Source organism: Amblyraja radiata, chromosome 2 (genome assembly GCF_010909765.2).
Source record: "Amblyraja radiata isolate CabotCenter1 chromosome 2, sAmbRad1.1.pri, whole genome shotgun sequence".
Classification (NCBI taxonomy): Eukaryota; Metazoa; Chordata; class Chondrichthyes; order Rajiformes; family Rajidae; genus Amblyraja; species Amblyraja radiata.
Window position 1 is genome coordinate 62,153,795 of NC_045957.1, and position 16,431 is coordinate 62,170,225.

Sequence of the window (16,431 nt, forward strand, 5' to 3'; positions counted from 1 at the left end):
TCGCACAATGAATGTTATACAACCATCTGTGTGGTTTGATTTTTTCCCCTACACTACAGTATTATGTTGTTTACTATAGTTACAAATTCTACAAATAACTTATCAATTGTCAGTGTCAGATGCCAGCTATATTAATCACAAAAATGGCAATGTGCCAATAAACCAGCTTGCAGCATCATTGATTCTATGTTGCAGCATCAATTTAAAAGAGAACTACCCCAATCAAAATGCTTGTGTTATATTGTTTTATAAATAACATTCTCAGTCTTAGCCTATAGCCGTCATATATTCAATGCAAGAACGTGATGTTACTGACTGTCTTTAAAAAAAAGTCTAACTTGCATTATACTTATAATATAATAATTTAAAACAAATACTCTTACCCAGAAAAGTTGCAAGTGCTAATTGTAAATATGTAATTTGATTTTCTTCCGTTAGTTCCATATGTCTCAAATCAAAAATTCTTCAAACATTTCTTAAATTAAATGTATATTTAGTTACCTTTGAAAACCCTAAAGTGTAGAATGCATGATTAAGCACTTTTGAACTATAATTGATGTAGGATTTTTTTTTAAACCTCAATTAGTCACAGAGGTAGGATTAAAAGTTACATGAGCAAAAAAGTTAGCTTTGGTGGTACTGAAAGTTAATTTTGGTAGTCCTTAGAAAGTGTATCAAAAATTAGATTAGTTTTCTTCGATGTAAGACAATCAGTTTATTAAAAATGCCAAAATATAAGTTTGGCTGTATGAAAATAAAGATTAAAAGCTCCTGAATTTTGTTAATATTTAAATTACTCAAATTTGATTAATTACAGCAATCTATAGCTACCAACATTGGAAATAATTGTACAATAAAACACTGACAATCCAACATTCCCAGGACTGCCAGATCTGATTCAGTTTAAAATGATTCCATTCTTGCTGTTTTTTTAACTAGTTGTTGATGTTACTGGTTTTTAATCAGATCTTTATCAGCATCAAGCAAGAGGTTCTCTACAATATCAAGTAATCATATTCCACTAGAAATTGTTATAATATATCAAAAATATGTATTATTTTTGTTTCTTACAGAAGAAGAGAACAATTTGTTACAACCTTCACCAACATTAAATGAAGTTGACGAGAAAAAGAGCCTACATGCTGATGGGAATAAAACAGGTATAGTTAATGGAAATTTGTTTTAATTGTTTCACCTAAATATACAGTAAATGTAATTTTAGCATTAGCTGATAGATGTGTCCCCAGAAACGTGTTTATTCCTTTAAAATGATGTCTTATTTTGTGGACAAAATAACAAATATTGTAATGAAATAAGACATGTTGTTTGAACAAAATATATGAATTCACAATATAATATAAACAGGAATAAGCCACATGGCCCTTCATGCCTGACTTACTGTTGAGTATGATCATGACTGATCTACCTCAACAACTTATCTGTGTCAGTTCCTCATCATCTTTGATCCCGAGATCTTTCAGAAATGTATCTGCCTCCACTGTACTTATAATCTGACCACCACAATTCTCTGGAGTAAAGAATTTCCTCTCTGTGAGAAGACGGTTCTTCAAACATCGGTTTTAACTGATTCACTCCTTTCTTGTCTTGAAGCTCTGCCTTCTTTTTTGAGACTCTTTCAATAATGCAATCATGTTAACATCTTTCCTGTCATGACCCTTTGGATCTTAAATGTTTCAATATGATCACCCCTCCTTCGAAACTCCAAAGCAGATTGAATCTTTTTAACTTTTTGATAGGACAATGCTGTCCTATTAGGAATGCACTCTAGACTGCCTCCTATGCTACTAAATCCTCTCCAAGATAAGGGGATCAAAACTGTGCACTGTTTCAGGCACTGTTTCAGGCAGGTCAATTTTCTCTTACCAGTGTAATATTGTATTTTTTTTAGTAACTTGTCAGTTTCTTTGTTGAACAAAATTAAGGCGCATGTTGCAATCAAAAGCGCTTGAACAATTGGTTGGGAAGAAAGCCAAACTGTAAGAAAGACGACTGCGCCTCCTTTAATCAATTGATTAAAGAATGAGAATATTTTCCTTTCCATTCATTTTTACCGTAAAGGATTTGAATGTGCATACCTGGCAAAACTATCTACCCAGGACATGTATTCACAGCACCACCATCAAGAATTAGCACACTGCTTCCTTCTTTCCTTTCAAGCCATCTTCCATGAGCATTGTACAGTATTATGCCATTCAACTGGCCATTGCATCATAGGGAAATGCAACCACAGTCTTGTCTGCACTTTCAAGACACTGAATAATATTCAAATATAGGACTTATTTTCTGACACTGCATTCCTTACCTGAAATCAGCGAACTTTTGCACATTAGTGTACTTCTTCATGTTCATGCATTTCTCATTCTAAATAAAGGTTTAACAGTAACTTTTATTTTTTAATAAGTCATTCATTCTTTAAATTGGGCACATTGGTGTTTAGGATTCTTCTGGGCTTAGGATGATGATTCTGATTGGATGACAATTACTATTTTTTTAATTTAGAAGACAAAGCTTTATGCATAGGTCAGTCTTCTTCTTTCATGTCCTTATGCAATATAGTGGCTCGCCACTGCTGTATACATCGTTGCGCTATTGGAGTGTTAAGTGAAAGGTCTACAGTAGTACATGGATTATCCAGCAATGGGCATTGCAGTAGGTGTTGCAATGTCTGGGTCTGTGTGCCACAGTCACAGGTTGTTGTACCCTCGATGTAGCCCATTTGTGCATTGTCACCCTTGACCGCCCGACCCCGGTTCGCAGTCGGTTGAAACATCTCCAGTTCCGCCAGTAATAACTCGGTAATAACTCAGTATTACTGATACTGAGATCTGATACTGATACTGGTCAGTACTAACTCAGATAATACTTAATATATTGAAAGAAATATATGTGCAAGATCTTCCAACAAAAGCGTTTTTATAACTAAACATTGACCTGGTAAAAATGAATCTAATTTCTCACAAGGAAAGGCTAGGGTGATAGCAGAGTCATGAAGTTCTTATTTTCCTTAAAAAATAATATTAGACCTAATGACACACTTACATAGAAAAAAGGCTGTTAACTAATGCTTTCCTATAGAAAAACGGATAATTTCCAATTTGCTTATATCCATTGCGTGATGTCGTGAATTGAATAAATAATACATAAAGTTTAATTCCTGGTCCTGCTAGTAGAACAGTTCATTTGCAGTGTGAAATAATACACATTTTCTGGGTATCCTTCAACTTTTTCTTCCTCATTATTTGAACAATTTTTAAAATAGTTTTTCCACGTTTAAATTGGACATTTAGACAACTTTGAAAATTTCCTGAGATGTTTACCTTCATAACCATGTTTATGGAGATTCTAGATCTATCAAAGACAGTGTTGTAGCAGTACAACCTTTCCAATAAAATAACTTTCAGACAAACGCTATTCTCTTTCCATATTCTCTTTCTCTTTCATCCCCATCCCCCCATTCCTACAAATGTACATGTCATGATTTCCATATATATTTTATATATAAGATGTATCTGAAAGGGATTAAAGGGATTATCTCCCGGTCATTGATTTCTACAGCAACCCCTATGGGAAGATAGGAAACTGGTCTGGCTTTTTTCCAAATTCATGTACTTGTGCAGCAGTACAGCTCATAAGTATCGATTAGTGTATGTGGGGGCCACTTGAGAAGGATTTATAAAATAAGCCAATTTAGTTCTGCCTGAATTAGATTGTAATGACTCAATTACCTTTTATTTCTGTACAAAAGAGATTTAGGTGAATAAATTAACAGATCATTATTGAGGAAGTGTCACTACTAAAGGACAGTTTATAGATGTAATACACAGTTGCTGTCACACCTTTAAGATTGTAATATAGACATCTGTGTATACTTTGTGGTTTAGTGAAACAGACTTCTGTCAATCAGAGGCTGACGTGGGACTTAGAGATACCCAGGGGATATACAATGTAGATGTCTGAAAAGGTCAACTTGACGCAGGCTGTGAAGATCGACCCGCTGCTCTGTCCGCTTTGATAAAAATCAGATAAACCTAAGACTGCTAATTGATCTGCAGCCTGTTTAAACGTTGGCCGTGCATACCTCATTGCATTTGATTATTGTAGAAAGCAAATGAAGCTAAACACATGAAATGCTGCTGACAAGAAGAATAAATATCACCAGAAATTTCAGGATAGGGAGAGGTTGAGGAATATATTCTTATCTGCCTCATTTTTATATTTGTTTATGAACTAATTATCAGTGTAATAGATGAACAGCTATGTGTGTTCAGTTGGATTTTTAAAGTGTGACCTTGTACAGTTATGTCTAATTTTCATTAGGTTTGAAAGAATGATGCCTCACTAACTCAAGGACATTGAATTCAGTAAGACAACTCTGAGTAAAGTGGGCCAGATCTGCTTCTTATCAGGAATTTACACCTCACCACAACCAAATGTCAACTACAGCAGGCTTTATTATTGTATCTTTAATGTGTCCTGTGAGGAAATGCAGTCTGGGTCACCTTCCTCCTCATGTACACCAAATACATCATTCTCTTAGTGCTGTCAAACAAAGACTGGGTGGACAGGTACTTTGTGCTCAGGAAGTTGCTTTTCAGATCCTTTCCTATTAAAGCATATGGAGAGGAAACAGAACCCAGTTTGGGAAAAAACCCACAGAGGAAGTTAGAAGCAGGTTGCTGTTAGATTTTGGCTTACACATAAGCTTTACATAACGGAAGTGGTCATTGGGTCATCTAATGACAGTACTTGAAGATAACCAGAAAACATGGCTAGTGATTACTCATCCTAATTTGCTTGTCAGATCTTTTCTTCTTTTTTTAAACTGCCTAATTGTCTCATTCTATTGCATCTGTGCCACAAATTTAGTTCTCTTCTCTGAAATTAAGTGGACTGCAGTTCTCTAACTTAATGGCGTGTTTATGTAACACCTCTAAAGTAGTAAAGTTGCTTCACATGAGCATTACCGAACAAAGTTTGACACTGAGTTAAAAAAACAGTTATCAATGCAGATAGTGGGAGCTTTGTCAGAGATATTTTTAAGAAGCATCATAAATGGGAAAGAAAGGTCAAAAGGCAGACAGTTTTAGGGAGAGGGTGTAAGCAGTTGCGATCATGTTGCTGTTGAATAATGACCTTTGCCCTTACCCAGACAGTTAACTTTGTAACACTAGAAGTTTGGTTGCCATGTAGAGCAGAAAGCAGGCAAGGGTATTCCTTTCTTGCTGCGTATCACCTAATGTGAACTTCTGACCTTGCTGAAGAATGTCAGATATTTCAGTCCCACTCGTGTTTACATTAAAATACTTGGAGCATGGGTTGGACATCATAAGATGCAATCCATGATAATTAACAAAAATATTTTTCAGTCGGATTAGATTTTTTCGGTTGGGGGGTTGGGGGGAACAAAACGTAATTATTGTCAAGCTGTTGGGCAAGCTTTATATTTAAAATAAGAGAATTGAGAGAGAGAATAAATAAAGAGGGAGCTAATATGCATAGCTTAATTAAACGTTGAAATATTTTCATGGCACTTTATACTACCTGCTTTTCCCAGTTTTTATGACTTTTATCTGTAGCCATTATCGTCACCCAATGCCATTTTCTCTCTACCCTCTGGAAAAATGTACCTAATCTTCATGCTCCGAAACGGAACTGAATAGAAATTCTCATGAGTAGATTTCACAATTTCAACCAATATTGGTTGAGAACCAGTAAATTTGGGTATCTGTACAGGTTTCCAGTCTGGATGTGATCCAGTCCAATACTGGATTCCTATAAATCCTGCAATGTTTAAGCAATTCCTAGCACAATGCTGGGGAATTCACACATACCTTCACACAACCTGCAAAAAACTTTTCCTGGTGTAGAAATTATGTTCATTTACATTAATAGATTATACTGAGGGATTAAGGTAAATTAATATTTTTTAACAGTTTAGTTTTAAATATTTTTAGTTGTCATATTATATATGTTTTTAATAGTTTTTGTTTGTTTCCGAATGTTACAAAAGCATTCAATGTACGGGAAGCTGGCCGTGTGTGGCTAGCTGTTCGTTGTACCAGATATAAACACAGAATTGTTCAAGGCACTCAGGAGGCAAGGCCGCATATGTGGAAAAGGAAACAGCCAATGCTTAAAGTAGTTGCATTTCTACAAGTCTCCAGCAATTTCTGTGTTTATTTTAGATTTCCCAAATCTGCAGTTTTTTTACTTCTATTCAGTTCTGTTAGCATTTTTGTGGTTGGAATCTTTTCAATACACCCCCATTCCTAACCACCATGAAATGGTTTATTTGAACAGAAGTTCAAGCTAAGGCATAAGGTCTTCTCATTAGGATCAGAACTGGTACCTGGCAGCAAATTGACTGTGGGAGATTCATGCAAATTCAATCTTTTATCCTTGGTGTGTGGTGAGCACTGCAGTTTGCACTGTTCACAGATTCTGATCTCAATGTCATCTTCTTTATGCAGAACCCTGGATTAATGGCTGACATGCTTCCACTCTGATTTTGTGGATGTTGAGTCATTTGGTGATACATGCTTTCAAGCTTTTGTATCTTCTGCCCAATGAGACAGGGGAGAGGAAGGAATAACCAGGATGAAAAAGTCCTTGATTATGTTAACTGCTTTCCCGTGGCAGTGTGAAATGTAGATGGATTCAATGGTAGGGAGACTGGTGATGAATATCCACAACTCTCTACAATTTGTTGTAGTCTTGGTTGTTGCCAAACCAAACTATAATGCATCCAATAAGAAGCTTTCTGTGGTGCATCTGTACAAGTTGTTAAGAGTTGTTGGAGAGGCGCTGAACTTCCTTAGTCTTCTGAGGAAGTAGAGGCATCGGTTTTCTTGACCCTAACTTCTTTGTTGTTGGTCCCCGACAAAGTGTTGGTGATGTCAGTCTATGATATTGAACCTTTCGACTGTCTACACTTCAGCACGATTGATGCTGATTGGGGGTGTATGAAATCAATAACTAGCTGCTTCTTCTTGCTGACATTGAGAGAGACGTTGTTGTCTTGACAACAAGCTCTCTCTCTCAGCTTTTAAAAACAAGGGCTTCAATGCGGGGGTCATCAGTTTGTAAAAGAGCAATGATGTTTGTTTATCCTTCCAGTGAATTTGGAGAATTTTCTGAGGACAGTATTGGTGGTGTCTTTCCAGTGCTTGAAGCATCTGTAGTTAATACTGGCTTCAAAGCGTTTAGGAGTGCCAGAATTGTTGAATTGAGACCATGGATTGTTGTCAATATGGTGATCCAGAGAATTAATGTTATTTCTCACCAGGAATATAGCTCTAGTGTGTTGCACCACCTTGACGTTATACATCCACAGCCCTAATATCATTTTAGTGGTGCCTATCAGCAAAAGTCCTACACTATTTTGTGGTTAAATTAATACTTGATTGCAAAAATATTATGTCAGGGATGAAGACTGTCTGGTCGATACTTGAAGCTTAAAAAATGACTTCAAGAAAAACAGTGGGCTATAACTTTTTAGGGAACAGTTCAAAATGGCTACGCCAGAGTAAGCCATTTTGCAGTCCAATTACTTTGTCAGTTTATATCCTATGTTGTTAAAATTTGAACAAATTTGCAAAGGAAAAATGGGGATAAGAAATAGCAAGCAGCAGAGGGTTTTATTGTTGTCCTATTTAGGTAAATATTGCTTGTAGTTAGGTAGTAAAAAAATATATTTTAATAGATGATGTAGAGAATATTTGGCAAAAACAGATGATGAGGAAGAAAATCATGTATGTTTATTTTGACATGTTTGAAGTTCCTATTTTATCATGGCAGTTCATATCAGAAAATGATGCATTTTCTCGTACTTATAACTAATAGAACATAAAGAACAGATCAGTACAGCATGGGAATGGGCCCTTCGGCCCACAGCTTTTGTGCCAAACATGATGTCTAACTGAACTGATCTCATCTGCCTGCATATGATCCATATTCCTCTATTCCCTGCTCTTCTAGGTGCCTATCTAAGAGCCTCTTAAATACCGCTAACATATCTGCCTACACCATCACCCCTGGCAATACGTTTCAGCCCACCACCACCCTCTGTGTAAATAAACTTGCCCTGCATATCCTCTTTAAACATTCCCCCTCTCACCTTATAGCTATGCCCTTTAGTGTTGGAAATTTCCACCCTAGGAAAACATTTCTGCCTGTCTACCCGATCGATCCATCTCATAATTTTAGATACAACAAGTCTCCCCTCAATCTCTAACGTTCCAGAGAAAACCACCCAAATCTATCTAACCACTCCCTCTAGCTGAAATCCTCTAATCCAGGCAACATTCTGGTAAACCTCATCTGCACCGCCTCCAAAGCTTCCACATCTTTCCTGTATTGGGGTGAGCAGAACTGCACATAATTTTCCAAATGCGTCCTAACCAAAATCCTATAGAGCTGCATCATGACTTCCTGACTGTTATATTTAATACCCTAGCAATGAAGGCAAGCATATCATATGCTGCCTTTACCAACCTATCGACTTGTGCTGCCACTTTCGTGAGCTATGAACTTGGGCTCCAAGATCCTTCTGCACATCAATGCTAAAGTGGTCTTGCCATTAATTGCATACTCTCTCCTCACACGCAATCTCTCAAAATGCAACAACTCCCACTTGCTCAGGTTAAACTCCAACTGCCATTTCTCCGCTTAAATCACTTGAAGCAAATGTTAAAAAAAAATTTTTAGATTACACTTAAAGTGAAAGTAAATTCATGTGTACCTACATTTGATTATTTGATCAATGTGAAATATTTAAGGTTGGTTCATTAAATATTGATCAGTTCAGACACCATACATTCATTAATATTTATTATACCCAACATCAAATTGGAGTGAGGCAGAATTTGATATTCAGTGCATTTTGATTATATAACCTTTCAACTGCTCCTGTAAAACTCAAGTTCATCTTAAATTGTTTGAACTAGTTTGATTCCAATCCCATTCATTTCTTGATTTTCTTTTCTAAGTTATACGAGTAGCAAGTAATTTTTTAATCTGGTCTGGTTTTGCAGAAAATTAGATCACTTTGGGTAACATTATTTATTGATAACCAACTATAAATATAGTTAAAATATCTTCAATACTGAATACAAGAAGATGCAAATTTCAGTGGTGTAGCATTTGGAGATGGATTATGACAACCAACCAAACTTCATTTTTCCAATAGAATTTAAAAAAAGAACTGATCAATCTTACAGGTAGACAAAAGCGCTGGAGAAACCCAGTGGGTGAGGCAGCATCTATGTGAGCGGATTATGAGGTTATTAGATACATGACAGAAGCGAAGCAGTTATGAGGCAAGAGAAACTCCTGTATCAGTGGGGGATAGGGGGAGTGGCAAGAAACTTTGTAGACTGATGCACAGAGGTAGTGCAAAAGCCCGGTGTCAACAATTTAGCCTTGAGGATCTATGTTCAGTACCACAAGAAGTTGAGTAATTTGTGATTTGTAAACACATCTTCAAATACAGTTTCCTACCCAAAAAACAGACTGCTAGAGGAGCTCACTGGGTCAAGCAGAATCTGTGGAGGCAAAGGGATGATCAAGGTTTCATATAGGGACCCTGTACCAGTCCCGATGAAGGATCTCAACCCAAAATGTCACCTATTTCTTGGCCTCTACAGATGCTGCATGACCTGCTGAGTTTCTCCAACAATTTGTTTTTTGCTCCAGATTCCACCATCTGCAGTCTCTTGCAGGGCTGCCAACATTGGGTGGGCGTTGAGAGTGAGAAATTGCGAGGGAGCTTAGCGACCGAGGGTGGGAGGGGGGTGTTCCCCCTCCCACGTTAGGGAGTTTTTGCATTTTTTAGCTTGAAATTGTGCAATCTGGTGCATACTGTAGCGAGCCTTTTAACTTACACTTGAATGCAACATTTATGCTTTAAATTGGATTAGGTATCAATAAGGTTAGGCTAAATTACATTCCTAATTACATTCCACAATAGAGCCAGGCTCTGATCGACAGGTGCAGCACATGAATGACTATATTCATGTATGGAAATCTGATTATATTCATGCTGTTATGTATATATATATATATATATATATATATATATAGAGAAAAACACAGAGAAACAAAGCAAAAGTCAGACTTCCATCACTGTTCTGCACAAATAAATCAACCTTACCCTTTGAAAATAGAAACAAGACGAAAATAATGCCACATATTCAATCATATATGATTCAATGAAATTAAGATATATATGTAAAAATATATATGGAAACTGGCCCTTCAGCCCACCGTCCACACCGACCAGCAATCTATCATACACCAATTCCATCCATCACGCCAGAGACAATTTACAGAAGCCAATTAACCAACAAACCTGCACTTCTTTCGGATATGGGAGAAACCGGAATATCCAGAGAAAACCCATGTGGTAGTAAGGCAGCAACTCTACCGCTGCGCCACCGTGCCACCCCATTAAATTATTTTTTCTGTAATATATTTATTATGGTGTCACGTGAATAAAGATGAACACATGATTCTGATTTCTGCCCTTAGTTGGATAACACACATGTCCAGTCATTGTGTCTTATGGCTGGTTTTCAACCTCTTCAGGCTGAAGGTCTCGACCCGAAACATCACCCATTCTTTCTCTCCAGAGATGCTGCCTGTCCTGCTTAGTGTTTCTAGTTTCTAGTTTTTAGTGTCTATCTTCAGTTTAAACCATCTTATCAAATCTTTCTTCAAAATGAAAAAAAAATTCCAGCCCTGTCAACATCTTCCTCCAGCATTTTTGTATACCTTCTTCATAAATCACCCCTGGATCCTCTCCAGAGCAATTGCACCCTTCCTACAATGTGTCATAGACTTACAGCATGGAAATAGGCCCTTCATCCCAACTTGTTCATGTAGATCAAGATGCTCCATCTCCATCATAATCCGCTCACATAGATGCTCCATCTAAACGTCCCATTTATCCACATTTATGGGCCATTTATCCACATTTGGCCCATATGCCTTCAAAGGTTCAAAGGTTCAAAGGTTATGTATTGGTCACATACATCTAGGTGTAGTGAAATGCTTCTTGCCAATGCAGCACATAAAGAAAGAATACAGACATAACATTAATAAGAGATTTAAACATAAAGAACATCCCCCCACAATGGCTCCCACCATGAGGGAAGGCACAAAGTCCAGTCCCCAACCCCAGTTCACCCATAGTCGAGCCAATTGAGGCCTCCACAGTTGCCTCTACGGAGGCCCGATGTTCCTGGCCGTTCTCGCCGGGTGATGGTGCTCCGGCGTCGGGAGAATCCTCACAGCGGCTTGGGACACCTGGAACGGCCGCTTCCGTACTGGAGGCCGCGGCTTCCGAAGCCGACAAGGCCGCGCCGGTTGGAGCTCCACTACTGGCGATCTCGTCGCGAGATCCCAGGCTCCCGGTGTACAGTTCGGCGCCGCCGCCCGCAGCTGGCCACTCCTCAGACCCGCAGCTCCGCGATGTTGTTCCCGGCGGTCTTCAGCTCACCGGAGCTCCAGCGCGGCGACCCGGACAAGGCATCGCCCGCTCCACGATAGCGCTCCAGCGCTGTGCCGCTGCCGAAGCCGTGGTTCTGGGCGGTCCGCGACAGGAAACACCGCTCCAGGCCCGCTGGTAGGCCGCGAGGACGGGTCGAAACTGCAGCCCGGAGAAAAGCTGCCTCTCCGACCAGGTAGGGACCCTGAAAGGTAGTTTCCCCCTTCCCCCCCCCCCCCCCCCACCCCACCCCCCACATAAAAAAGTCTAGAACTCCAGAAACAAAAACACTTTAACTAACTAAAAATAAATTTAAAAAGATGAAAAGACGGACAGCTGCTGGCTGGGCAGCCGCGCACAGGTCAGCGCCCCCTAGATGATGCCTTTAAACCTGTGTGTGCCAGTATGTGTATGACAGTGTGTCAGTGTCAGTGTCAGTGAAGCGGCGACAACATCCGGAGTGAGCGGAGACTTGGCGATGCCCGGGGAGCGTGCCCCCCCCCCCCCCCCCCCCGCCTCCCGGGAATGCGGGCTGGCTCAGGTGCTCCTTGTCCAGCTGGGGTCCAGGGGAGGTGAGGGTCAGTGACCCGGGGGTCAGGCATCGGAGTGGAGCCTTAGCCCGAGATTCATCCCCACGGCTCCGGAGGCGGCACCGACGCCCCCACTCACCTGGTCCGCTCCTGGCTCCGGGCCGGGGTTAAAACTCCATGGGTTGTGGACAGAGCGGCCGACGGACACAGAGCCGCCGGAGGTGAAGGTGGGAGGTGTGTTCCGTGCCTCAGGGGGAAAGAGGGAGGGGGGTTGGTGCTGGGACCACCGCCGTGTCTCACCTATCACACCATCTGCATGGGAGAAACAAAACTACTTTTTTTTTTCCCCAAAATCATCCGGCAGGCCGGTAGTTTGACAGCCCTGCTTTAAACTAGTTCTTGAATCACATATCCCAGGAAAAAGAGTATGCATTCACCTTATATTCTCCACGTGGTTTTTACTCACCTCTAAAACAATTTTTGCTTTATTTTGAACTTCCAGCACCTGCAGAGTTTTGAGCGTGAGAAATTTTGTGATCAGCGTGAGAGCGTGAGAATATTGTGAAATGTGTGAGTCTCACGCTCAATGCGTGAGAATTGGCAGCCCTGCTAATAATGCAAACATTTTATGCAAGTTCCAATTGTTTGGACAAAAATCACTTATTACTGCTTTATAACAGTTAAGTTACTTTAAGACCATTTCAGAAATTATGGCAATCAACAAACAATCAATTAACAAATTAAAGCAAACTAAAAAAAAATAACATGTTCCCTTTCCTGACTACCTCATAAGTACTTTAACGCTGTTAACAGAACAAAGTGATATTAATCTCAAGAATCAAAAGTGGAAAGTGGGGGCAATTTGGCTTAAATGGCAATTCTAAGCCCATTCAGATCTACATAGTCAGAGTTATACAACATGTACATGGCTGGCCCAATTTGTCCATAATGATCAAGTTGGCATTCTGCGTGCCCAGGGACTGGCTGCCGTTCCCAGAACAACTCGCTTCCCAGGGACTGGCTGCAGTTCTCAGGTCGGCTCGCCTGCCCTGACCCCGCGAAAACGAATTGAAAAAAAACCTGGTTTTTCAGGTTACGGGCTGGGTTCGGCCTGTGTGCCGTAGGTTGCCGAACCCTGTCCTAGATGTTTGGCCTCATTGTGGTCCCCCCATGTTTTACAACCGATTCACCTGGTTAGTTCTATCTCCGGCTGCTTCATGTTGTCAGCGGTTGCACATCCAACCAAGAAAGAAGAGAAGAGACACGATGTCACTCACAGCCTCCAACTGACGCGCTTCCCCAGACTGCACAGATCGCTATGATGTGGCGCAAAGACAAACTGTGCAGGGACTGAAGACAGCATGAGAATTCTGTCATCAGCGTGAGAATTGGCTGAATGCGCACATGAGTACACGTGCATGGTTCCTTGAAGGTCAAGTCAAAGGTAGATAAGGTGGTCAAAAAGGCTATTGGCACATTGGCCTTCATCAGTCAGAGTATTGAGTATAGAAGTTGGGAGGCCATGTTGCAGTTGTATAAGACGTTGGTGAGACCGCATTTAGAATATTGTGTTCAGTTCTGGACACCATGTTATAGGAAAGATGTCAAACTGGAAATGGTACAGAGAAGATTTATGAGGATGTTGCCAAGACTAGAGGGAGAGGTTGAGTAGGCTGGGTCTCTATTCCATGGAGCGCAGGAGGATGAGGGGAGATCTTATAGAGGTGTACAAAATCATTAGAGGAATAGATCGGGTAGATGCGCAGAGTCTTTTGCCCAGAGTAGGGGAATCGAGGACCAGAGAACATAGGTTCCTAATTTGATAAATGACATTCCTAATTTGAGGAATGACATTCTTGCTATTGAGGGAGTGCAGCGTAGGTTTACAAGGTTAATTCCTGGGATGGCGGGACAGTCATATGCTGAGGGAATGAAGCAGCTGGGCTTGTACACTCTAGAGTTTAGAAGGATGACAGGGATCTCATTGAAAGATTGTTAAGGGTTTGGACACACTAGAGGCAGTAAACATGTTCCCGATGTTGGGGGAGTCCAGAACCAGGGGCCACAATTTAAGAATGAGTAAGCCGTTTAGAACGGAGACGAGGAAACACTTTTTCTCACAGAGTGGTGAGTCTGTGGTATTCTCTGCCTCAGAGGGCGGTGGAGGCAGGTTCTCTGGATGCTTTCAAGAGAGAGCTAGATAGGGCTCTTAAAAATAGCGGAGTCAGGGGATATGGGGAGAAGGCAGGGACGCGGTGCTGATTGGGGATGATCAGCCATGATCACGTTGAATGGCGGTGCTGGCTCGAAGGGCCAAATGGCCTACTCCTGCTCCTATTGTCTATTGTTCAAGGTGAAGGGGAAAAGATTTAATAGGAATCCGAGGGGTAACCTATTCACACAAAGGGTGGTGTGTGTATGGAACGAGCTGCCAGAGGAAGTAGTTGAGATCGGGACTATCCCATCATTTAAGAAACAGGCAGGTACATGGATAGGACAGGTTTGGAGGGATATGGACCAAACACAGGCAAGTGGGACTAGTGTAGCTGGCATATTGTTGCCGGTGTGGGCAAGTTGGGCCGAAGGGCCTGTTTCCACACTGTGTTACTCTATGACTCTATGACTCTATACATGTTCTCCGGAGATGCTGCCTGACCCGCTGAGTTACTCCAACACGCTGTTGGCCGCGATGTTTGAGGCTGGAGCAGGTTAGAACATCAGGGAGGCGATGGCTCTCCTGCCCGCTCTTCGGCGCCCTGGAGCCGGCTCTCTGCTCTCTGCCTCCTCGGCGGCTCTTCATGGACGGGCTCCTCGGGTGAATCAGTCAAAAAGTGAACAACATAAAGAAGAAAAACGAATTAATTGAGACCTGGAGTGAAAGTCCTCTGGACCTGATAAGCTACTTAATACAATAACTAGACGTGAGAGGGTGGGACATGGGAGACAATTTAAACCATGATGACGTGAGCCAGCGGCAGCAATAATAAATTATTTCAATTGCCGCTAATGAGCTCCTAGGAACGGTGCGGGAGGTGACATTTCCAGCTCAGCCACATGTCATCAGTGCTACCGAGGTAGAGGCACATCTCAAAAATCCCAGTGTGCAAAACCTACAAAGAGGTTCCCCTAAACACCAATTTTTTTAACTCTGGGGGAAAAAGGGGGGGTGCGACTGCACCCATTGCACCCCCCCTTCGGACGGCCATGTGAGGACACTGTTGAAGGCTAGAGAGGAAATTGCAAGTGCCCTGGCTAAGATTTATGTCATCAGGTGCCAGAAGACTTGAGGGTGGCAAATGTTTTGCCACTGTTTAAGGAAGGCGGCAAGAAAAAGCCTGGAACTACAGGCCAATGAGTCTAACATATGTGGTCGGAAAGTTACGAATTAGTATTCTGAGAGATAAGATATATATGTATTTGGATGGGCACAGTTTCATACATTGGAGATCGTGTCTCACGAATCTGATTTGGTTTTATTAAAGATGTGACTTCAAAAGTCACCAGAGCTGTCCAGAGCTGTAGACATTGTGTATATGGATTTCAACAAGGCATTTGACAAGGTTCAGCATGGTAGGGTTGTTTCGAATGTTAGATTGCATGGGATCCAAGGAAAGCTCGCTGACTGGATAGAAAATTGGCTTTGTGGAAGGAAGCAGAGGGTGACAGCGGATGGTTGTTTTTAGGATTGGAGGCCTGTGACTAGTGTTATCTACATCAATGATTTTGATGAGGACATACAAGCATGATTTGTAAGTTTGCTGATTACACTAAAGTGGGTGTTATTGTAGATAACGAAGATGGTTGTCAAACACCACAGCAGATTCTTGATCAGTTGGACAGATGGGTTGAGGAATGGTTGGTGTAGTTTAACACAGAGAAGTGCGAGGTGTTGCATTTTGGGAAGTCTAATCATGGCAGGACTTGCACAGTGAATGGCAGGGCTCTGGGGAGTGTTGTAGAGCAGAGGGTACAGGAGTGCAGGTACATATTTACATGAAAGTGGCGTCACAGGTAGAAAGGGTGGTCAAGAAGGCTTTCGACACATTGGCCTTCATCCGTCAGACTATTGAGTATAGAAGTTGGGAGGTCATTTTACAGTTGTACAGGACATTGGTAAGGCCACATCTAGAGCATTGTGTTCATTTTTGGTCACCCTGTTATATGAAAGATGTTGCTAAGCTGGAAAGGGTGCAGAGAGATTTACGAGGATGTTGCCAGGAATCAAGGGCGTGAGCTACAAGGAGAGTTTGAGCAGGCTAGGACTATTCCTTGGCACACAGGAGGATGAAGGATGACCATATGGAGGCCTATAAGATCATGAGAGGATTAGATAGGGTACATGCACAGTCTTTTACCCAGAGTAAATGAAGAATCAGAAGACATAGATTTAAGGTA

General features: G+C 41.1%; 1 protein-coding gene across 2 annotated transcripts in view; it reads left to right on the top strand.

Annotated features, from left to right (window-relative positions):
- Positions 1 to 16,431, top strand: part of skap2 (src kinase associated phosphoprotein 2) — a 254,169-nt gene that overhangs the window by 183,656 nt on the left and 54,082 nt on the right. For both annotated transcript variants that reach the window (XM_033047701.1, XM_033047707.1), the window contains exon 10: positions 1,074 to 1,160. In XM_033047701.1, the coding sequence (XP_032903592.1) occupies positions 1,074 to 1,160 (87 nt within the window). The remainder of the gene's footprint in view (positions 1 to 1,073; positions 1,161 to 16,431) is intronic.